The sequence below is a fragment of the Callithrix jacchus genome, chromosome 7 (genome assembly GCF_049354715.1).
Source record: "Callithrix jacchus isolate 240 chromosome 7, calJac240_pri, whole genome shotgun sequence".
Taxonomy (NCBI): Eukaryota; Metazoa; Chordata; class Mammalia; order Primates; family Cebidae; genus Callithrix; species Callithrix jacchus.
The window spans coordinates 14,729,618-14,754,919 of NC_133508.1; the positions used below are offsets into that span (position 1 = coordinate 14,729,618).

The window sequence follows — 25,302 nt, forward strand, 5'->3', positions numbered from 1 at the left end:
GGACAATTTCAGTAATCAACACATGGTGAAGAATGAAATAAATGACAAGTTTGCAGTTTTACAGGGTTATTAACACCATTTACAGATTCCTAGTAGTTGGCTGCTTATATTTTCTCCAACACAATATCCTAAGACGGAAGGAAAGTCGAGGTGGGATGCTTTTATGTTGTTGTAACACTTTCATGAATGAAATTTCCCTGTAAGACATTTTGTCCCTTGAGGGGCAGGGACTACACTGAGAGAAAAAAAGACATCTACATACTTCTTAAAACTGTTGGGTTAGCAGCAACCATAGTCATGCCACAGTGGTGATTCAAACCTTCACGAGACATTTGAGTAGCCTGTCCAACCTCAGGACAATGGGCATGTGACTGGGCCCGAATGTCAGCTTTCCAGCAATCTCTGGGCTTTGTATGTAGTGGAGAATATCTCCCTTGCTATTACTGTGTTTTCTCTGCCTGTTCTGTTTCAATTGGCAAGTTGAGTGTTAGATCTCATTATTAACGTGTAACATTAATAAACTGTCCACCTAAAAAGGACATGGTGAATAGTTTCTTTTAATAGAGAAGCAAGGGCTTACATTTTAAACCAGAAAAAAATAGTAAACTCACCTAGAAAAATCTCCCTTGGCCTCCTGTAGAAGAGAAAATTCAACATCAGCAAAACACACTAAGCCAGTGTTAGATGCTTTCAAGTACATTCTATCATCGTGACAGTTTCTCTACCGAATGAGGTGAGCTCAGCTTCCTGCAGCTATCATCCTATTTGCTGCAGGAATACAATTAAAATGGAATGTATACCTTTGCCATTTGAATATGAGACATGAAATTAGAAAGTTGTATACAAAGACAGGGATTCATAATGACAAAATGCACATTTCCACCTCTAAGCCCGGGTATGACATGTTCTAGTTTAAACATTCTAAATATGAACATGTCTCTGGATAGAACTATCCATTTCTAGGGCTGCTTTTTGTTTTAGTTTGTATTTTATGCTAGTTCCAAATTATACTGAAGACTCTGGAGGTAGGGACCAGGGAAACTTTAGCAAATCCAGGACAATGCCTTGAACATAGCAGTTGCTCAATAAATACTTGTTAAAGGAATAAAGAAATGGTATCATTTTAACGGACCTTGTCATTATTAAGCTAATACTCTGCCACATATATATTTTTGCAAAACCTAAAAAGCTTTTCCTTGTCTTTCGAGGGGGCAGAATATGATTTTTTGGGAACTGACTCTATTCACTTGGCTTTCTCCAGGGTGGCAGTACCAAAGAAAACGGGGTCAGTATATGATCTCAGTTTCTCCCAGGCTCAGGTTAAACACACAACTTCGCTTTACAGGGATTTGCTGTCTTAATGTTTTGAAATCCTACAAACCCCTGTTTATTGCTACGGTATCCATCCATGTCTCTATAGCTCTTTGTAGCTTGTGGCTAAAAAAAGGTAAGATGACAAGTAGTGAGTGATGCAGCTACTGGCCACGCCCTGTAAGCCTTATTTCTTTTCTTCTACGTATGGCTCTGGGACATGAAGAGGAGGAGAACGACTTACCTGTAAAATATAGGAGGCTAATTCAAACACCACTTCACTGTCAACGTCAATGAGCTCCTGAAAGGAACAAGCAACAAAGGAAGAGAGGTTTGGAATTGAACAACCACTTTTTTCTTCTTTTAAAATGACGGTTCTTCTTTGGGTGGATAACTCGAGCCCAGGAGTTTGAGACCAGCCTGGGCAACATGATGAGATCCCGTCTCTACAGAAAATGGAAAAATGAGCCAGGGAGGGTGGTGCACGCCTGCAGACGCAGCTGTTTTGAAGGCTGAGGAAGGAGGATCTCTTAGCCTCAGAGGTTGAGGTTGTAGTGAGCTGTGATAGCAGCAATGCACTCCAGCTTGGGTAATGGGGCGAGACCTGGGCTCAAAAAAAAAAAGCCTCCTTTTCTGAGGAATTTCTCAGAATCTCCAATACTCACTCATAGAACGTCTTGAGTCTCTGAGACCTTATTCAGTCCTAAACGCTCCCCACATCCTCTTTATTGCTCTAAGCCGGGATGGACTAGTGGACCTGGGCCTCCACGGTTATCTCAAAGGCCTCATCTTTAAGTCTTCTGAGAAATTAAGAGGTGCCCTGGGCTTCACCATTTTACAGACCTGTTTGTTCTTGTTATTAATCACGGTAATAGGAATGCTTGACAACCAAATGCATTTTATAAACTAAACTTCAGAACTTTATTGAAAGAAAGACTTTATTGAAAGGCTTTTTTTTGAAAGAAATGTTATAGTGGGATTGTGACTCTTTAAATAAAATGTAAAACAATACTTTCTCAGTTGTACTAGTCACATTTCTTTCATGTGCTCAGTAGTTCAGTGTTGCTACTGACTACCGCACTGTCAGCTCAGGTACAGAACATTTCTATCATTGTAGAAAGTTCTATTGGTCAGCACTGTTACAGAGTGTAAGTTTAAAAATGCTGTCTGGGTGCAGTGATGCAGGCCTGTAATCCCAGCACTGTGGGAGGTCAAGGTGGGCAGATCACAAGGTCAAGAGATCAAGACCATCCCGTCTCTACTAAAAATACAAAAATCAGCTGGGCACAGTGGCACATGCCTGTAATCCCAGCTACTTTGGAGGTTGAGGCAGGAGAATCACTTGAACCAGGGAGTCGGAGTTTGCAGTGAATTGAGATCATGCTACTATACTCTAGCCTGGGCAACAGAACGAGACTCAGCCTCAAAAAAAAAAAAAAATGTTTCTGCCTATTAGTTCTTCCCCCAAATACTTAATTGTGATCTAGAGACTTGGTCTTAAAAGCACTTAAACCACTCCTTGGTTTCTGAAAAAAAATTTTTTTTTCTCTCTTTTCATATTTATATTTTTGAAATATGTATTTCAGAATATTTATAGTTCATATATTTTTAAACAACTTTTTTCTTTTCTTTTCTTTTCTTTTTCTGGGCGGGGGACTGAGTCTCACCGTGTTGCCTAGGCTGGAGTACAGTGGTGCGATCTTGGCTTACTGCAACCCACCTTCCAGGTTCAAGTGATTCTCCTGCCTCAGCCTCCTGAGTAGCTGGGAATACAGGTGCACACCATGACATCTGGCTAATTTTTCTGTATTTAGTAGAGACAGGGTTTCACCAGGTTGGCCAGGCTGGTCTGGAACTCCTGGCCTCAGGTAATCTGCCTCCCTTGGCCTCCCAAAGCACTGGGATGATTATGGGCGTGAGCCACTGTGCCCAGCCAAACCAACTTTATTGAAGTATTTCTGAAACACCTCAAAAACTGCGTATGTTTAATGCAAACAGTTTGATGCATTTGGACAGATGCATATGCCCATGATACCAATATCAGAATCAAGGTAATAAGCAAACAAATCCATCACATCCACAGATTTCCATGTGTGTGTGTGTATGTACGGTAAAAACACTTAACTGGGTGTGGTGGCTCATGCCTGTAATCCCAGCACTTTGGGAGGTCAAGGTGGATGGATCACTTGTGCCCAGGAGTTTGAGGCCAACCTGGCCAACACGGTGAAACCCCATTTTTACTAAAAATACAAAAATCAGCCTGGCGTGGTGATGCCTGTAGTCCCAGCTACTTGGGACCCTGAGGTGGAAGAATCACCTGAGCCTGGGGAGGTTGAGGCTACGACGAGCCATAATCATGCCACTACACTCCAGCCTGGTGACAGAGAAAGACCTGCCTCAAGGTGGGGGGGGGGGGGGGACAAAAAAAACCACCAACAAAGCCACTATACATGGGTTTGTTAATAAACTTCTAAGTGCACATTACCCTCTCATTACACATAGTTCACATGTTAAAGACAAAGAGAAGCCTGGAGTTCATCAGCATGACAGAATAATAAACAACTTAATTGATATATTTCTGGTGTCAAGCTTAAGTTGAAATGTCCATCTTTATTTTTCTTTCCCTAATATCATTAGATCCCACAGTGGCTGACTGGAGGACAGAAAGTTAGAGGTAAGAGAGATTTAGAGACCAGCCAGCCTGACCCTGTGCTTTTACTGAGAATGGAATCCAAAAACATTAAGGGACTTTGCAAAACCACAGGGCCTTAATGGCACTTAAGGGATTGGGAACAAACCCCCAACTACTTGTCCAGTATGTGACCTCCCCTAAGACTTACATTTCCCCCCAAATCAATAGAGACTCAATTGCAGCCAACATATTCTTAGAATGATATCTATAATCCGAGTTTACTTAACAAGAGTTTTTCACTGGCATTACAAGCCAGACTCTGATTCATGGATTTTCTAATTATTTTTTGAGAGGTCCAGAACTGGCTCCTGCAATTTAAAACAATTCATTCAAGCACACCTGAATCTTCTGAAAGAGAGATATAATTCAGACTCCTTCAGGCCTGGGAATTTCAAAGACGGATACTAATATTTGCTCTGGAACCACCTTACAAGTGTGGGTTAAAAAAACTCATGAGGCCAGGCGTGGTGGCTCACTCCTGTAATCCCAGCACTTTGGGTGGCCAAGGTGGGTGGGTCACCTGAGGTGAGGTGGGCGGATCACCCGAGGCCTGGAGTTCCAGACCAGTCTGACCAACATGGTGAAACCCCATCTCTACTAAAAATACAAAATTAGCTGGGTGTGGTGGCACATGCCTGTAATCTCAGCTACTTGGGAGGCTGAGGCAGGAGAATTGCTTGAACCTGGGAGGCGGAGGTTGCAGTGAGCCACGATCGCACCACTGCACTCCAGCCTGAGCAACAAGAGCAAAACTCCATCCCCAAAAAAAGAACTCATGAGAGCCTAAGGAAGAAATTGGGGACAATAATTCCTTACGTTTAACCAGCTGAAAGAGCATTCTGGCGGCTGGAATTGATAGAGACTGTGAGTGCTGGGATGCGGAAGAATGTGTGGAACTGCAGTTCTGGGATTCGCAGCTCCCATCAGAATGTAAATCATTTAACAGTGTACAAATGGCTTCACGGAAACACGGTCCAGGGTTTCCACAATAGATGGTTTCTACTCTCACTGTGTTCATTTCCATTCCCACCTGAATGCCTTGGAGTGCACTTGCTAGTGTACTGCTGTATATACGCTTTTCTGTCAAACATTTACACCTACGTTACAGCCAATGGTCAACTGCGGGCTAATATTTAACGTCTGCTGAGAGGCTTATCTGATGTACAACTCAAAACCAACCATCAGAAAATAACACTTTTAAGTGCGAATGTAGCTTTCGGTTTGCCATTTGATTCATCTGCTAAATGAAAATGTCTATACCTGCGTAGAGGTGGGGGAAACAAAGAAAGGTCTTTTTATTTTATTTTACACAGCCCATTATGCGGTTCCAGGAGACTGTCTTTGGTGAACATTAACTGTAACGTAACTGTTATCCACAGGAAAGCTACTAAATGCAGCGTTAAACATCTAACCCGATTGATCCAAGCTCTCTCTCACTATAGTTGTTCTCAGGGTAAGTGAGAACTGGCACCTTTACTGTGGTGACTTTTCACCTGAAAAGTCTGACCTTGCCCATCTCCCAGTGAAGATATCAAAAACAAGGGGAGTTGAAATGTGGCCAGTGAGAGGGAAAATCATTAAAGAATGAGGTGCCCCAGACACTGCCCACCTTCACGAAATCTGTTGGGAAGAGTGGCGTGATTATTTCGGACCTCTCCTGTTTAACATGCGTTGAGTTCAAGGATCATTTCATTGGCTGTTCTCAGAGGACGCCACAAAGACGGAAAGGGTGTGGATAGGAACAGTCTAGGGTGGCAGGAAGACATATCCTGGCAGTCTTTGCCCAATTCCCCAGTGTCACTTGTTCATGATAGTTTTCCCCCTTGTACATCTCGCCCTTCCAGGTGACTTTATCCTTACGATGCTACCACAATGGAGCCGAGCTTTAGGGTGCAGCTCACTCTGCACATTTCCCATGGTACTTCAAAACCTGAAAGCCACGTTCCACACAGAGGAGTTATTAGATGTTTTCAGGGGTCTTCCTAGCAGAAATGTGCTCCCATATCACATTAAATAAATGACTCTCCCAGCCGGGCATGGTGGCTCATGCCTGTAATCCTAGCACTTTGGGAGGCCAAGGCGGGTGGATCATGAGGTCAAGAGATCAAGACTAACCTGGCTAACATGAAGAAACCTCGTTTCTCCTAAAAATACAAAAGTTAGCTGGGTGTGGTGGTGCGTGCCTGTAGTCCCAGCTACTTGGGAGGCTGAGGCAGGAGAATTGCTTGAAACTGGGATGTGGAGGTTGCAGTGGCTGAGGTCATGCCACTACACTCCAGCCTGGTGACAAAGCAAGATTCTGTCTCAAAAAAAAAAAAAAAAGACTCTCCCTTTTCCTGATCTGACTTCTCCAGCAGTCCAGAGGTGGCTTTTTATTTTTTTTTGAGACAGGATCTCACTGTGTCACCCAGGATGGAGTGCAGTGGTACAATCTCAGCTCACTGCAACCTCTGCCTTCTGGGTTCAAGCAATTCTCATGCCACAGCCTCCCAAGCAGCTAGGATTACAGGTGTGTGTCACCATGCCTGGCTAATGTTTGTATTTTTAATAGAGACAGGGTTTCACCATGTTGGCCAGGCTGGTTTCGAACTCCTGATTTCATGATCCGCCCACCTCGGCTTCCCAAAGTGCATGAGTCCCCACGCCTCACCAGAGGTGGCTTCTTTCATGGGTTTCTGCTCAAGCAGGGGAACTACACTGAAGGAGACCACAAAGAGGGTGTGAAAAATCCCGTTCTTTCCAGGGGCTCTAGGGTTTCCCCTTAACTAAGGACAAAATGGGATCATGGGAGGAGGAGCAGAAGAGGCTTCCAGGAGACTTGAGGGTGGCTTCCATCTGGCCTTATGCAGGGGCTGAGGTGTGACATTCCTCTGTGCTTATGCAATCCACAGCTCTGTGGTGAAGCCCCCCGGTGCTCTTACAGCCATCAGAGGAGGGGTTTCTGCAGGGCCCTACACTGAGCTGGAACTTTGCCTGGGAATCTTGTGCTGTCTGCGGGGCAGGGAATAACTTTACCTTGAGACTCTGGAGAAGCCCAGGGCGATGCTGGCAGGAGGGAATGCAATGTCTTTTGGTGACTGTGGCCACTGGGTGTACACTTTGGGCATCTGCTTTCCTTACTACTGAATAATGCATGCTGCTTCCTTTGATCTTTTGAGAAATAGTATAGAAAGACAAACTGTGACCATCTGCAGGTGTGTGCGTGCGCGTGTGCGGGTGTGCCCTGAGTAGGGGTGGGAAGGGCGGCCCCACTTCCTCCCACACCGTGTTGTTTTATCCCAGGTGACTGAACTGCCGAAGGAAGAGGCCTGAGGTCATCTGTCAGCAGTACCATGGCTAACAATATTCTCAGAAAGATTTTTATCCGAGGGTGTCCAAGTGTTCTAACAAGTAGCCCCGTGGGAACCCCAAACGGCAGGTGTTCTCCAAGAGTCCTGAGAGCCGGAGGACCTCTTTGCTCAGAGGAACTTGGTGGTGGTCTTTACACTTAACCAAGAATCTTAATGAAAAGCAGCCCACCACGGTCCGGAATTGCACGAATTCCAACTCTCATGTAAGACGAATGAGATAATTCCATGAGAAAATGTAATTGACAACCATATGGTAGGTTGAGAAGATTTTGACGAGGACAATCCTTGCAAAGTCCACTCAGAAGCACTGGCAGGGCTGGCCCGAGGGTTCTCCTAATGAATTCTCACCAGTTAACACCACGCTTATTCTTACCCACGAAACATCTAAAGATTATAGCGGCACGGCATTCTCCTGAAGATTATTTCTACTGTCTCCTGAAAGTCCCATATTCTGGTCTTAACCCCCCAATGCCTTGGGGACATGGACTAAACTACCTCACCTTGAGATTGTTTTTCCTTATCAGTAAAATGGGGATAACAATTTTCTTTCCAATTATTTTACTGGGTTTGGGGACGGATAAATGGCAAAGTGATTTGGAAACTATAAAACACACTACAAGTATTAGGTCTATATTATTTATTTCTGCTGACAACTGTCTGTAGATAATCTGAACTCCACAGTCTTGCCTTTGTTCTTCAGTATGTCTTAGCACTTACAGGAATCTTTACTAACATTTTCTTTTAAAATAGATGGGTAGTTCTGTGTGTGTGTGTGTGTGTGTGTGTGTGTGTGTGTGTACTGGTTACCATGTCTGTGATGGTGTATTTTACGTGTCAACTCGACAGGCTGAGTTGCCCAAATCATTCAAATCATTCATTCATTCGTTTATTTTTGAGACAGGGTCTTGCTCTGTTGCCCAGGCTGGAGGACAGCGACACCAGCTCAGCCGACTGCAACCTCCACCTCCTGGGTTCTAGCGATTCTCGTGCCTCAGCTTCGTGAGTAGCTGGGATTACAGGTGCCTATCACCACAACTGGCTAGTTGTTTGTATTTTAGTAGAGATGGGGGTTTTACCATGTTGCCCACACTTGTTTTGAACTCCTGGGCTCAAGTGATCCACTTGCCTTGGCCTCCCAAAATACTGGGATTACAGGTGTGAGCCACTTTGCCCGGCCCCAGGTTGCCCAGATTAAACAGTTTCTGGCTGTGTCTATTAGAGTGTTTCCGGATGAGATCAGCATCTGAATTGGGGGACTCAACAGGCCACCCTCCCCATTGTGGGTGGACATCACCCAATCTTTGAAGGCTTGAATAGAACAAAAGATGCAGGGTGGAGGAGCTCGCCCGTTTTCATTTTTCTTTCTTTTTGTCCCTCGCTTTTTGAGCTGGGAAATCACACCTCATCTTCTCTTGTCCTTGGACTGAGACTTATACCATTGGCCCCCTGGTTCTCAGGCCTTTGGACTCAGCCAGGGGACTAATACCACTGGCTTTCCCAGGTCTCCACTGCAGACAGCAGACTGTGGGATTTCTCAGCCCCCATGATCTTATGAGCCAACTCCTCATAATAAGTCTCTTTCTGTGTATCTGCATATATCCGATGGTTCTGTTCTCTGACTAATACACCGTATATCATGAAAGTGGGACACAATGCCCATATTTAGCCCAACTTGCTCCCTTCTTGCGGCTCTATCCCTCATTGCGCAACTCATCATGACTACGCAAAGCTCCCCCTGGGGCAAACAGGGGCTGTGGTGCAGGATGAGACTGATGCGATCTTGCACAATTCCTCATTCTTAGCCCTCTGCCAGTTTTTCAGCATCAAGTCACCTCATGTTTGTCTAATGATCTGAGAGGTGAATGGCACTCACGCTCAGCTGCGACCCTAATTCTGACCCACTGTGATTTCTCATGCTGTCCGCCCCACTGCATATAGCCCCTGTCAGGATCTCAAGGAATTGCTCTTTTGTTAATTTCTATTTGTAGAAAGATGACTTTTATGTATTTATTTTTGTCGAGACAGGCTCCTGCTTTGTTGCCTGGGATGGAATGCAGAGGCACCATCGTAATTTGCTGCAGCCTTGAACTTCTGGGCTCAAGTCATCCTCCTGCCTCAGCCTCCTGGGTAGTGGGGACCACAGGCACACGCCACCATGTCTAGCTGAATTTAATTTTTTTGAAGAGGGATCTCACTACGTTTCTCAGGCCGGTCTTGAACTCCTGGGCTCAAGTAATCCTCCTGTCTCGGCCTCCCAAAGCGTTGGAATTACAGGTGTGGGCTACTGTGCCTGGCCTGGGATCATTCGTTTAGAGGTCATGGGCATAGCCAAGGTGACAGATCCATGTAAGTTTGATTCTTGAAAGTTGAAAAAGAAGGTGTCTGTCTGTCCTCCTCTTATTCCCCCTCTGGCCTACAAGGGCATGTGCTAAACCAGCATCCATCAGATTAAGAGGAAAGGATAAGAGTTCTGTAAGTGTGAGGCTGATATTTATGTGGCCCTGTAGAATGGGATTCTGGCTTTTGGCTTGGTTCTCCCACCTACAGATGAGATGATGTCATCTGATCATTAGCAAAGCATGTTGACGTTACTGAATAAAAACCATTTATTTCAATATCAACAAGAATGATAGCATTTAGACCTAAACTAAATGTGGCCCAAGGATGATTAAACCACTCTTTTTTATTTTTATTTTTTAAGAGACAAAGTCTCTGTCATACAGGGTGGAGTGCGCCCTAGTGTGATCCTAGCTCACTGTAGCCTCGAACTCGTGGGCTCAAGTGTTCCTCCCATCTCAGCTTCCTAAGTGGTTGGGACTACAGGTGTGTGCCACCATGCCTGCCTAAGTAAATAAAAACATTTTATAGGCTAGGTGTGGTGGCTCATGCTTGTGATCCCAGCACTTTGGGAGGCTGAGGCAGGCGGATCACCTGAGGTTGAGGGTTTGAGACCGGCCTGACCAACATGGAGCAACCCCGTCCCTACAGAAAATACAGAATTAGCCAGGTGTGGTGGTGCGTGTGCCTGTAATCCCAGCTACTTGGGAGGCTGAGGCAGGAGAATCGCTGGAACCTGGGAGGTAAAGGTTGCGATAAGCCCAGATTGTGCTATTGTGCTCCAGCCTGGGCAACAAGAGAGGGAACTCCACCTAAAAAAAAAAAATTTTTTTTTTTTTGTAGAGTTTGGGTCTTGCTATGTTGCCCAGGCTGGTCTCAAACTCCTGGCCTCAAGCCAACTGCCTTGACTTCGCAAAGCGCGGGGATTATAGGTATGAGCCACCACGCTTGGCCAGGAGAGGCTCCCAGACCAATCTGGACAAGACCTGCACCCTCCCAAGAGCACCCATAAAGCAGAAATTTTAAGCCTTTTCCTTTATGTCTCAATTTGTTCTCAGTGCAACGTAGGCAACAAAACTTGGTGATTTCTCAGGAAATATGCAAATCCTTGCTCCCTGGGATTGGAAAGGAACCAACTAAACAGTGATTTTCTGAGCTATGTGCTGAGTACAGTGATAGGCCATGGAAGATGAGCTTAAAAATCTGCTCAGAAAAACGCTGGTACCAACTTCTCCTCCAGCTAAAGAAGCATATTTCAGTCCATCTCCAGATGGCAATCATGGTCCTGTTTCTTTGGTTATCACTGCTGGGGAAGGTTAGTGCTTAGATGAAGGGTAATTGAAATTTGATGAATGTACTTCAAGAGGGCAAGGCCAGCTGGGTGCGGTGGCCCACACCTGTAATCTCAGCACTTTAGGAGGCCAGGGAGAGAGGATCACTGGAGCCTTGGAGTTCGAGACCAGCCTGGGCAACATGGTGAAACCCTATCTCTAACAATACAAAACAAAGCAAAACACACACAAAAAATCCAAATTAGCCAGGTATGGTGGTGGGTGCCTGTAGTCCCAGCTTCTCAGGAGGCTGAGGCAGGAGAATAGCTTGAACCTGGGAGGCAGAGGCTGCAGTGAGCTGAGATTGTGCCACTGCACTCCAGCCTGGGTGACAGAGTGAGACTCCATCTCAAAAAAAAAAAAAAAAGTGCATAGCCTATCCCTTCAGGCCAGGACAAAGTTATACAGGTGAAATATTAAATTCCTGATGTGATCTCAGAGACCAAAATAGATGCCCCTTTATCAACTACGCCAGACACTAGGGTTAAGTTACCTACAAGTCAAGGGTTCAGGGCCAGCTGTCCTAGCGCATTTCTCAATTTCTGTGGCTAAACTCCCTACCAACAGGAGCTGTCAATGCTGGCTAACGACACAGACCTTTACAACTCTGACTTGACAGAGGGTGGCCTTACAAATATTCTCTTCTGAGGACCTACTGCAGACTTGAGGCCGTGTACGGAGGTTGCACACAAATTGTCTTTGTGGCCTGTAGCTCAGCTTGTAAGGTAAAAAGCCTCACATTCCACCTCTTTTTAATGCTAAAAGCCACCCCAGGAAGGAACTGGAGGTCCTAATATTAAGTGAAATAGGCATAGGCCAGGCACGGAAAGACCAAGTTCACATTTTCTCACTTATTTGTGGGAGCTAAAAATACAAACAAATGAACTTATGGAGACAGAGAGTAGAAGGATGGTTCCCAGAGGCTGGGAAGGGTAGTGGGGGTTGGGGAGATGGGGATGGTTAATGGGTACAAAAAAATACAAAGAATGGGTTGTTCCAAGTCTTTGCTATTGTGAACAGTGCCACAATAAACATATGCGTACATGTTTCTTTATAATAGAATGATTTATAATCCTCTGGATATATACCCAGTAATGGGATTGCTGGGTCAAATGGAATTTCTATTTCTAGATCCTTGAGGAGTCGCCACACTGTCTTCCACAATGGTTGAATTAATTTACACTCCCACCAACAGTGTAAAAGTGTTCCTATTTCTCCACATCCTCTCCAGCATCTATCTTCTGATTTTTTAATGATCGCCATTCTAACTGGTGTGAAATGGTATCTCAATGTAGTTTTGATTTACATCTCTCTAATGACCAGAGATGATGAGCATTTTTTCCATATGTTTGTTGGCTGCATAAATGTCTTCTTTTGAAAAGTGTCTGTTCATATCCTCCCCCCACTTTTTGATGGGGTTGTTTTTTTCTTGTAAATTTGGTTAAGTCCTTTGTAGATTCTGGATATTAGCCCTTTGCCAGATGGGTAGATTGCAGAAATGCACATGTACCCCAGAACTCAAAGTATAATAAAAAAATAGAAAGAATGAATAAGACCAAGTATTTGATAACACGACGGGATGACTGTAGTCAATAATGACTGAAATGTACATTTTAATATAACGAAATAGAACTGGATTGTTTGTAACACAAAGGATAAATGTTTGAGGAGGTGGATACCCCATCTGCCCTGATGTAGTTATTAAACATTGCATGCCTGAATCAAAATATCTCATGTACCCCATAAATATATGCACCTAGTATGTACCCACAAAAATTAAAAATTTAAGAAACCGAAACAAAAACGCCACCCAAAGTGAACATGGGACATATGTCACATATATGTCTACCTACTGCACACACACTTGACAGTCCTTCATAAGTATGGACACCTTTTCCCCAAACCTGCTGAAAGCATATGACTTTATTATATAATACAGACACCGAAAGGCGTAAAAACCTGCCCTTCCCCTCTTCAAGGAGGGCATCTTCAATCCACCCTGGAGACTTTCTCATCTCAGCTTGCAAACTGACACTGCCAACGAAGCCCTCCTTTCTCCTCATTAGCCAGCCTGGTGGCCTTCGGATGATACTGAAGGCGCATCCAGTCATTCTGACAGCCACTCACGCCAGCCAGCCTCAATCCAGGAACTATCAAAGTACTTTTCCGAAGAGGTCTTTCAATGTGAGTGCCAATTTTCCTTCCTCACTGAAGGTTTGAGTGTGAATAAGATTGAGAGCTAGTGATAAGATTTCTTGATTTCTAACTGTAAGATGTATAATTTGTGGAAACCTTTCTTTTAAAAAAATGAAACAGATTCTGTCATTTTATGACCTAGGTTTGCAAAGCTTTCAGACATCACGGTGATGACTAATTTTTGATGGTGGGTAATTTTCTTCTGTCAGTGCAGAACCTAGAATAGGCAGGATTCAATCCTGCAGCCTGAAGGTGCGAGAATCGCTGAGGGTCCACATCCCCTGACTCCGCTGCCTTCTGCAGGGGCTGATGGATGGGTGCCTTCAGCTGGATGTTGGAAGCCGTACTGGAAGAGGGAGAGGACCAGATGGAAAGGCATGGTGGAGAGCTATGCCGTCTCATCGGTCTCTTCCCAGGGAACACACAACATTCCAGGCAGACTTCCTGTGGGAGTTTCCCATGGGACAGGACACACACTTCTAAATGAGTTGTACCCACGCCTTAGCCAACGTGCTCTCCATCACCCATCTGTCCCGTTAGGGAGTTCAAGTGCATGAGAAACAGTGATGGACCATGTGGGAATCCCATTCCACATTTCCTCCTGCTCCACCTGAAGCACACAATGGCAACCCTGCTGTCCATGTCCACATTTTAATTTTCTGTAACTTGGATACATTTGACTACATTTTCCTGATCTACTGTAGAAAACAGGGGGATGGAAGAGAAGAGAAAGGGGGAGAAGTGTCCGCTGTGGCCACGCTGCTCACTGCTGGGATAGAGAAAGGAAGGTAGCAGGGCCTTGCCTCACCTTTCCGCTTCTAAAGAGATGAGAGGTTCGTTCTCTGAAGAAGAGCAGGAAGCAGGGATGAGGTGGACGGGAAGTGCAGGAATTACATGGACTTCTATACCCCGTGTGGAGACTATTCCCTCCTGATCTCTGGATGTGGGAGGCCGTGTCCCAGGCAGGAAGGGAAGGGTCTTCTCTGGAGAGAATGGGGAACCAGAGAGGAAAGACGTCCAGATGCTGAGACGCTGATATTCGGGGTTCCCCATGGAAAGAACCAGCTTGTGATGGGAGTCACGTCACAGGGACACCCACCGGGAGACCGTCCCACCCTAAACTGGAGCATCTGCTTAGTGTCTAAGTGCACCCCTCTTAAGTATGAAAGGACAGACCAGGGCCAGCAGACAACTGAGGAAGCCTCCTCCGAGAAAGAGAGACCAACATGAATAAACCGGAAAAGAAAGAGCTGGAAGGAAACACAATAACATGATAATTAATATTATCAGAGTGATGAGAGAGGATATATGTTCCTATAATAATAATAGCATAATATTACAAAAAATCAGAGAATATGAAGAAACTCTTGGAAAAAAAAAACAAACCATAATGGTAAAGGTTAGAAAGTCCAGAGAAGAGATAAAAGTAAATATTGACAGAGCCTCCCAGAAAGTAGAAAAAGAAGACAGAGGCAGTGGGAGAGACAGATATCAGGGTGGCAGGCCATGACCAGCATTTGATAAAGAGGAATTCCAGAAGGAGGAGGCACAGACAAGAGAGGAGAAGATGTCAAAGGAACACTCCAAAAAGAACCCCACAACTAAAACAGAACGCACGTCAGGTCTCCAGGCTAAAAGTGCTCACCATTGAACGCAGAGCACGGTAGATTTACAAAGACTCTTATCAGGGCACTCATCCTGAAATTTTGGATCAAAGGGAGCAAAAAGGAGCTCCTAAAGGATCCCATTGTTGGGGGTCACGAGGGGGTGTCACATCCAATGGATACGATGGTAGGCTTTTCCAGCGCAATGCCTTTGGTAGTCAGAGAGAAATCCTTTTTGTATATTTCTATATCCAAACTATTCATTAGATATGAAGGTAGAATAAAGACTTTTTCAGATATGCCAGGACCCAAACATTTTACTTCCCATATGCACCTTCTCTGGATTGACTGCAGGATGTTCTCCAGCAAAACAATGGTGCAAAACAAAAAACGGAAGACTCCGGATCTGGGAAACAGAGGACCCAATACAGAGCAAGGGAGAAGGAAAGACCCTGATGCGGATGGGGCATCCTGGGTTGAGACTGTGCATGAGATCAACTTCAGATTGGAGCAGGAGGCTGGAAGAGACTAAGAAGGAGATCCTGGAAAAACAACAGCAGTAGCAGCTGCCACGGCAACCAAAATCAAACCAAAGAGGAATGAGAACTACCCAATGTAGCTGGAAATTAATACTGGTAGACATCTGGGAATTTGTAGGAACTTTTTGGAGAAAAGTGAGGAGTATGTAGAAACTAAACAAGTAAAAGCAAGGCATGTATTCCCTTTGGGTAAAACAATGGTTTGTCTAAAAATGGAGCTGCAACCACAGGATACTACTTGGATTAGTCAAGATAATGTCATGCTGATGACTATGGCTTTAAGCCAGAATTGTACAATCATCATATTGAGAAAGCAGAAAAGGAAATAAAAAGTGGGTGGTTGTAATCTACATCTATCTTAATCTTCATCCATATTTTATTTACGTATTTATTTATTTTGAGGCAAGGTCTCGCTCTGTCCACCAGACTAGAGTGCAATTGTGTGATCTGGGCTCCTGGGCTCACTCCCACCTCCACCTTTGGGGTTCAGGCGATCCTCCCACCTCAGCCTCCAGGGGAGCTGGGACTACAGGCATGTGCCGCCACAGCTGGCTAATCTGTATGTTTTTTGTAGAGATGGGATCTCACTATGTTGCCCAGGCTGGTCTTGAACGCCTACGATCACGTAATCCTCTCGCCTCAGCCTCCCAAAGTGCTGGTATTACAGCTGTGAGCCACTGTGCCTGCCCATCTTCATGTATTTTAGCAGGAATTTAATAATCTAAAAATGAATAAATCAAGGAATAATGCCCTGTGTAATTATTTAGCTATATGGAGGCAAATACTAGAAGAAACAGCTAAAACTATTGCAAGGAGCAGGAGCTGCAGGGAGGAGGCCCATTGGTCATAATAAGCCTTGTAGAACCATTTGACTTTTAAATGATGTCATATAGTACTTTGATAGAAACAAATATTCATACTTTAAAAAGTGAATAATGTTGAACTTTGAGAAAGCAGAAATAAGACTTATTCTACCTGGGCAACTTAGATTTTTTTTTTTTTTTTGAGATAGAGTTTTGCTCTTGTTCCCCAGGCTGGAGTGCAATGGTCCAATCTCAGCTCACTGCAACCTCCACCTCCCAAGTTCAAGCGATTCTCTTGCCTCAGTCTCCTGAGTAGCTGGGATTACAGGCATGTGCCACCATGTCTGGCTAATTTTGTATTTTTAGTAGAGATGGGGATTCTCCATGTTGGTCAGGCTGGTCTTGAACTCCCAACCTCAGGTCATCTGTCCATTTCGGCCTCCCAAAGTGTTGGGATTACAGGTGTGAGCCACTTCACCCAGTGACAACTTAGATTTTAATATACAGTAGAAACCATTCCCCAAGAGACAGGGAGGGAGCTGAGGTTACACCCATGCTGGGTAAACCCAGGCCTCCGGGTAGCAGCATCAGGATGGGTTATCTGGGTCTAACACCACTCTCTGGGCTCTCCAAGGCCCCAAGAGCACCAGAGGGCCTTGTGGGTGGCACAAAGAGAATCACAGCCAAGAGAAAAAACTCGGGTCTAAATCCAACTAGCTAATCACATGCCTGGCATGGGACTAAGAACTTTGCAGGCTCTATCTCACTGAATCTTCCCAAGAAGGTTGTGGTTAGAGCCTCATAACATCCTTGCTCAATCAGAGAGGAAAAGGAATCTGGGAGATTTTACAGGAGGTTTCCACATTTAGACAGGGCTGGGAAAAGAACCCGGGCCTGCCCAACAGCAAAAGCTGAACTCTCATTCACTCAGCAGTGCCTTTCAGGACCTTTACACTGACATAGGTAACATGACTATGGCTTTAAGCCAGAATTGTATAATCACCATGTGGAGAAGTGGGAAAAGGAAATAAAATGTGGGTGGTTATAATCTACATCCATCTTTTTTTGAGACAAGGTCTCGTTCTGTCCACCAGGCTGGAGTGCAGTGATGAGATCTGGGGTCCTAGGCTCACCACAACCTCCACCTTTGGGGCTCAGGCAATCCTGATACACAGGCTATCAACCACCCCCCAGTTATTTGTCTCTGAGTCACTTAGCTTCTCTCTACCTACTTGCTCCTCTGGAAAGCTAGTGATTCTTACTCTATCTCATGCACAGACGCCGAGGCTTGAATATCATCATATATATATATAAAATTTAAAAATAAACTTTAGATGCTACTTTGTGCAAATGAAAATATTATTCTTGATCACGGGAGGGAGATGGAGGCCTTGGGATGCAACTTGGTCTCCTTTATCAACCTGAAAGAAGTTGGCTGAGCATGGTGGCTCATGCCTGTAATCCCAGCACTTTGGGAGGCGGAGGCGGGAGAATCACCTGAGGTTGGGAGTTCAGGACCAGCCTAACCAACACGGAGAAACCCCATCTCTACCAAAAACACAAATTTAGCTGGGCATGTGCATGCCTGTAATCCCAGCTACTCAGGAGGCTGAGGCAGGAGAACCACTCTGAACCCAGGAGGTGGAGGATGCGGTGAACTGAGATCGGGCCATTGCACTCCAGCCTGGGGAACAAGAGCAAAACTGCATCTCAAAAAAAAAAAAAAAAAAAAAGCAAAAAAGCGGTCCCTTGGTTATTTGTGCTCATTTGTGTGTGATGCCCAAAGAAAGATTTTGAGAAGAGAGAGCTGGGTTCTGGGGTGACATTCAGCATGTGGACTGATGCTGCCGCGACCTTGATCCTAAATATGGCCGGCTACAAAGGCATCATCCACTTACGGAATCTGTAGTATTTAGTTCTGACATTCATTCTTTTAAATTTCCCCGAATCCCAAAGTCCTCGGCATGCATGATGTTCAGAAGCCTTCAGGGCCAGCTCAGCATTTGGGACAAGACAGAACTGAACAACAACTCTCCCTTTTCCTAGGCATCTACCCAAGTAGGCTTTGGGGCAATTTTTACATGTCCTGCTGGAGAGTGATTTCGTGGGTTCAGCCTTCCCATTCATTTACTTCGCTGCCCAAGGCTGCCACCTAGTGGCGACCGCTCATCTTGCATTTCCGAACTTTGTTTCAAAGCGCTTTCACATTCATTTTTTAAAACACCACTCTTATAATCTGTATGCAAGCTCAGTATTAGTATTTCCAGTTTATAATGAGAAAATGGGATCTTAGAGAGAGGAAGAAATTTGCAAGTACCTGGAACTGCATTTGGTATCTTTTTCCCCCATTTGGCAAACCCCAAAATACCATCCCAGAGTGTGCTGGATTTGAGCCCAGTTTTAGCCCTGGCTCAGTAACTGTCCCGATATGAGGTCTTTTCACAGAACTGAATTTGATCATTACCAGGTCCTCTGTTATTCTGAATATTTTACTTGGTGGAACTATGCTGTGGAGTCATTCCAACTCGTGTGTGTGTTAAGGTTTAATGGGATTTTGCAATCCCCAAAGCCTGAGTTAAATTAAATTTTAAAATCCAGGCAGCGGCATCTCCCTAGACTCCTTTGAATCCATCCATCGAACACCTCACAGACAGGTGTACAAGGAGAACCTCCCTCCAGGGCACTCCATAGCCCGCCCATTCATTAGGTATGCGACCTTGCCTCATCTTTCTCATTGGGAAAAGAGGGATAAAAGGCAGCATCTATCTCTCGGGTTGATGGGTGCAGCAAACCGCCATGGCACATGTATACCTATGTAACAAACCTGCACCTTCTGCACATGTATCCCAGGACTTAAGTATAACAATAATAAAAAACACCTTTTAGAAAATGTAGGACATTCTGGATTTTACATTTATTTATTTTCTTAGTAATTATTTAATCTTCCATTAACGTCCTGATAACCAAAGGAAAATTTCTTACTGAGATCACAGAAATGGCTGAACCCACCAAATCTTCATTTGAAAGTTCTCTGTTTTGTCCATGTGGAATTTGCCCTGACTGAATACACTACCTCGAAATTCCTTATAGAACTCTTTTTTTTTTTTGAGACGGAGTTTCGCTCTTGTTACCCAGGCTGGAGTGCAATGGCGCGATCTCGGCTCACCGCAACCTCCGCCTCCTGGGTTCAGGCAATTCTCCTGCCTCAGCCTCCTGAATAGCTGAGATTACAGGCACGCACCACCACGCCCAGCTAATTTTTTGTATTTTTAGTAGAGACGGGGTTTCACCATGTTGACCAGTATGGTCTCGATCTCTTGACCTCGTGATCCACCCGCCTTGGCCTCTCAAAGTGCTGAGATTACAGGCGTGAGCGACCGCGCCCGGCCAGAACTCTTATTCTAACTAATCCTCACACTTCAGGACTTCAGACGAGTCCCTGACATATTACCCAGGTAAGAGGTGGAACTTAATCTGTGATTTCAGAAAAACGTCTGTCGACTTGCTTTCTGTGGCCCTACATTAATCAGCTGGTATGTACCTCAAACTCTTCTGCTTCTTGTTAATTAAATTTTTAGAATAAGGGGGAATTGTAGGTATAGTATTATTTGATTTACTTGAAGGTATAATGCATTTTGGCCTCCAAGTTAATTACTATCAATAAATTTACACAAAATTCACTCTCAAAAACAAAAATAAAGCACTGTCCGTCTCAAAAGGCATGAAGATTCAGTTACACAGTTCACACGGAGCACTCAGCGACAAGCCTACACATCTATTACTGTAAATGAGCAGTCCTAAGCAGGTATGACGGAGGCTGCATTCATGAGACGCTATGGGCAGGCTGCAGGCAGCCAGTGGAGTGGGTGTTTCCTTTTTAAAATGTTCTTTTAGGGCCTGGAGTGGTGGCTCACACCTGTAATCCCAGCACTTTGGGAGGCTAAGGTGGGTGGATCACCTGAGGTCAGGAGTTTGAGACCAGCCTAGACGACATGGCAAAACCCCATCTCTACTAAAATTACAAAAACTAGCCAGGTGTGGTGGTGCACAACTGTAATCCTAGTTACTCAGGGGGCTGAGGCAGGAGAATCACTTGAACGTGGGAGGCAGAGACTGCAGTGAGCCAAGCTTGTGACATTGCACTCCAGCCTGGGCGACTGAGCGAGACTGTCTCAGAAAACAAAGTTCTTTTAGTGGCAGTTCCTAACCTGGGTGGTATTCTACAAGTCTGTCTTTCCAGGGAGGTGGTCTGTGCTGGAAAGAGGTGCAGGCATTTTGGCTTATCCCACAAAAGGAGACAGACACTACGAGCTTATGGAGCAACTGGATACAGGACAAGAGGCTGGCGCTCTCAATCAGGAATCATCTCTTGAACGGACTTTTTTTCTAAAGAAGATATACAAATGGCCAATCAGCATGTGGAAATACGCTCCACATCACCAGTCATCAGGGAAATGCAAATCAAAACCGCAATGAGATATAGCTCACACCCATTGGGATGGCTATTAATTTAATAAAACCAAATAGAAAATAACAAATGTTGGCGAGGAAGTGGAGAAACTGGAGCCCCTGTGCCCTGCTGGGAGAAATGTAAAATGGTACAGCTGCTATGGAAAACAGCAGAGATGGCGCCTCAGAAAAGGAAAAGTAGAACTACCCTATGATCTGGCAATACCACTTATAGGTATATACCCCGAACAACTGGGAAGAGGGTCTCGAGGAGATATTTAGGCATCCATGTTTGTAACAGCACTATTCGTGATAGTCAAAAGGTAGACATAACCCGTGTCTTTTGATGGATGAATGGATTAACAAAAGGTGATCTACACATACTGAGAGGGGAGACCCCTCCCCATCTCCCTCCTTGCAGGCTTCCTCCCTCCAGTTGAGAAGGAGGGTAAAGAGTGATAAAATACCAAAGAACTGGAATCGTGGTCAAGCGACTTGCTAACGCCACTGACCAGGCGCTCACAAGGCCCAAGGACTGGGAAGATAACTCCCAGTCTATACTATCTATAAACCTTGCAGCGTTGCAAAGAACGTTATTCCTACCAGCCAGAGCCCGGCACTGGGTCACGTCCCCCACTACATGACCCAGACCCTCCTCCTGGAAACACCTCTGCTAATGATGTACTGCCTTTGTCTTGTCTTTGAAAGCCCCTCCCCTGCCTATTCCCTCATGCACTGCATATGATTTAGCAAATCAATAAAGCCAAAGACTGTGAGGTCAGCTACCCAGCCAATGGGCAATAACAGTTTCACCTCTGCTCCCCCTTCAGAGTTGTAAGCCCTTAAAAAGGGACAGAAGCTCCTTCTCAGGGAGCTCAGTGAATAAGGATGCAGCCTTCTGCAGCTCCTGGCCAAATAAAAAGCCACTTCCTTCCTCAGTTCAGTGTTCAAGAGGTTTGTTTCCCACTGCTCCTGCTATAATATAATGAAATATTATTTAACCTTAAAAAGGAAGGCGGCCAAGCATGGTGGCTCACATCTGTAATCCCAGCACTTTGGGAAGCCAAGGCAGGCAGATCACCTGAGCCCAGGAGTTTGAGACCAGCCTTGGCAACATGGCGAAACCCTGTCTCTACAAAGAAATAAAATTAGACGGGTATGGTGGTTCACACCTGTAGTCCCAGCTACTTAGAAGGCTGAGGTGGGAGGATCACTTAAGCCTGGGTTGCAGAAAGCCAAGATTGCCCCACTGAACTCTAGCCTGGATGACAGAGAGACCCTGTCTTAAAAATTTAAAAAGAAAAAGAAAAAAGAAGGAAATTGTAACACATATAACATGGATAAATCTTTTTTTTTTTAAAGACATAGGCTAGAGTGCAATGGCACCATCTTGGCTCTCTGCAAACTCCATCTCCTGGTTTCAAGTGATTCTCCTGCCTCAGCCTCCCCAGTAGCTGGGATTACAGGCTCCCACCACCATGTCTGGCTAATTTTTGTATTTTTAATAGAAATGAGGTTTCACCAAGTTGGCCAGGCTGGTCTCAAACTCCTGATCTCTGGTGATTCGCTGGCCTTGGCCTCCCAAAGTGCTGGGATTACAGGTGTGAGCCACTGTGCCCGGCCAGTATGGATGAACCTCGAGTCCATTATGCTACGTAAAGTAAGCCAGATACAAAAGGACAAATACTACATGATTCCACTTATGTGGAGTACTAGAGTGGTTACATTCATAGAGACAAAAGTAGTGGTTGCCGGGGCTGAGGACAGCGGGGAAGGGGAGTCATTTATTGAGTACAGAGTTTCAGTTTTGCAGATGAAAAGAGTTCCTGGGTAGATGACGATGTGACAGATGTACAACATTGTGAATGTCCTGAATGCCACTGATCTGTACACTTAAAAATGGTCGAGACCACGAATTGAGGTCAGTGTATAATGCCGAGTGAACGGAGCCCCAATTCTCACAAGTCACCGCTAAAGAACTTACTCATGTAACTGAATACCATCTGTCCCCCCAAAACTTATGGAAATATAAAAAAATTGTAAAAATGTTTAAGAGAGTAAATTTATATGCATTTTACAATTTTTTTAAAAAAGAAAGAAACTGTCTCACTGAAAGTGACAAGAGCATCCCTTTGAAAGATGCCGCTAGACCATCAAAAAAGAGTCAAATACACACATATTTGGTTATAAGAAGCTCATTCATACTGAGAGACCTAAGTCGACTGGTATGCTTATCATACTTGTCTAACTTTTTCCCCTTTGTCTCAGTTGACAAAGAAAACTTTAAAATCAGGCCGGGCGCAGTGGCTCACGCCTGTAATCCCAGCACTTTGGGAGACCGAGGCGGGTGGATCACGAGGTAAAGAGATCGAGACCATCCTGGTCAACATGGTGAAACCCTGTCTCTACTAAAAATACAAAAAATTAGCTGGGCACGGTGGCACGTGCCTGTAGTCCCAACTACTCGGGAGGCTGAGGCAGGAGAATTGCCTGAAGCCAGGAGGCGGAGGTTGCGGTGAGCCGAGATCGCGCCATTGCACTCCAGCCTGGGTAACAAGAGCGAAACTCCATCTCAAAAAGAAAAAAAAAAAGAAAAGAAAACTTTAAAATCAGAAGATGTTTAAAATAAACTTAGGAAACATCTCCACAGAGCCAGAAACAGCCACAGATCAAAGGAATCTCATTATTAAATGGCGTCGTTAGCTTCATAACATTCCATTCATGTATAGTAAGTGATTCATAAATGAGTTCTAATCAGTGAAATGGCCTAAGGGGCAGCACTTTGGAATTGTCAGCTTCAAATGATCCTTTTGGATTTCAGTGGGAAACTGAGGGAGGAGGGAGTTCCTACCTTGTAGATGCAGGACTTCGCGTTCAGAAAGAAAAGCTCAATGGTAGCATTATCCTTCAGGTACGAAATGCTTTCTATATAGAACCTGAAAGAGAAAAACGATGCATGAACCACAGAAACAGCAGGTGCAGAAAACACGGTGCTCTCTTGAGCTCCATGACGTGCAGTGAAAGCTGAAACTCCCCGTCCTAAATAAACAAAGGAAAATGTATCATCAGTGGTTTTTCTGTGATCCCCTGTGGAAGACAAACAGTGTTTTTTGAGTTGTGATAGTGGCTTAGGTCTGTCATGCCCTGATGGGGCTCATCATAGCCAAATAATCAGGCCTGCCACCAACCTGTAACAGCAGGTTCTAAAACAGACCTTCTACTTTCTTTGTCCTTTTTGCTTTCTAATTTTATATAATTAATTTGTTATTTGTTTTTTATCACATTTCTTGTCTTTTCTAAACTGTCATTGAGTTGGATTTTCTTTACTTTTATTTTATTTTTTTTAAGAGAGACAGGGTCTTGCTCTGTTGCTCAGGCTGGAGGGCAGTGGTGTGATCATGGCTCACTGTAGCCTCAACCTCCTGGGCTCAAGCAATCTTCCTGCCTCAGCTTCCTGAGTAGCTGAGACTACAGGTGCATACCACCACATTCGGCTTTTTTTTGGGTTGTAGAGATGGAGTCTGGCTTTGTTGCTCAGGCTAGGCTCAAATCATCTGCCCACCTCAGCTTCCCAAAATGCTGAGGTTATAGATGTGAGCCACTGATGGGGACTAGGGAAGGGATAGCAGAAGGTAGGGGGACTGGGGACCGAAAGCATTAGGAGAAATACCTAATGTAGATGATGGGGTGATGGATACGGCAAACCACCATGGCACGTTTACCTATGTAACAAACCTGCACATTCTGCACATCTACCCCAGAACTTAAAGTATAATGAATAAATTTAAAAAGAAAAAGAGAGATAATTTCTTCGGCCTAATCACAGCTTTCTTTGAAATGGTTCCTACTACTCCCAAAGGTGGTGAATTGTGATTTGATTTCTGTACATTTGGTGAGCTGTGCTAAGCTGAGTGATATTAATGCATATTAAGCCAAATGAGAACTGGATTTCATCTGGAGCTTACAGACTTTTTTTTCAAGATGAAACATGCTGACATTATATAAGTTTACACTAAATGTGCCTTTATAATATTGACTTTGGAGTTTATTAAATTTTTTATTTTATTTATTTATTTATTTATTTTTGAGACGGAGTTTCACTCTTGTTACCCAGGCTGGAGTGCAATGGCGCTATCTCGGCTCACCGCAACCTCCGCCTTCTGGGTTCAGGCAATTCTCCTGCCTCAGCCTCCTGAGTAGCTGGGATTACAGGCACGCGCCACCATGCCCAGCTAATTTTTTTTTTTTTTTTGTATTTTTAGTAGAGACGGGGTTTCACCATGTTGACCAGGTTGGTCTCGATCTCTTGACCTCGTGATCCACCCGCCTCGGCCTCCCAAAGAGCTGGGATTACAGGTGTGAGCCACCGCGCCGACAATGCACTTGTACCGTCTAATGACGAGCTGCACTGAAGGATGAGGAATTGAGGCGAGGAGGGAGAAATGTTGAAATGCAGCATCCGGGAGGGAAGAAGGTTCTGAGCTGGTGTGACAACGCTTAGGGTGGGTTAGGAGGGTGCTGAGGACCTGGGGCTCCTGGAAACCGGGTTTACCAAGAAGAGGCAGAAGGTGAGGGAGGTGAAATGGGAAGAAACAAGTACTAGTTTTCTAGAAGTGCATTAAGAGCTGATGGCCAGAATCCTCTGGAGGGAGTCAGAGAGCAGCGGTGGAGTCCCCAGCTCTGTGTGACT

The 25,302-nt window shown here is 44.8% G+C and overlaps 1 protein-coding gene across 25 annotated transcripts in view; it reads right to left on the reverse strand.

Annotated features, from left to right (window-relative positions):
* Positions 1 to 25,302, reverse strand: part of FRMD4A (FERM domain containing 4A) — a 696,700-nt gene that overhangs the window by 118,902 nt on the left and 552,496 nt on the right. For all 25 annotated transcript variants that reach the window (XM_054236791.2, XM_078329488.1, XM_054236787.2 and 22 more), the window contains 3 exons: positions 23,464 to 23,548; positions 1,556 to 1,612; positions 612 to 634 (listed from right to left, as the gene is read on the reverse strand). In XM_054236791.2, coding sequence (XP_054092766.1) covers positions 612 to 634; positions 1,556 to 1,612; positions 23,464 to 23,548 — 165 coding nt within the window. The remainder of the gene's footprint in view (positions 1 to 611; positions 635 to 1,555; positions 1,613 to 23,463; positions 23,549 to 25,302) is intronic.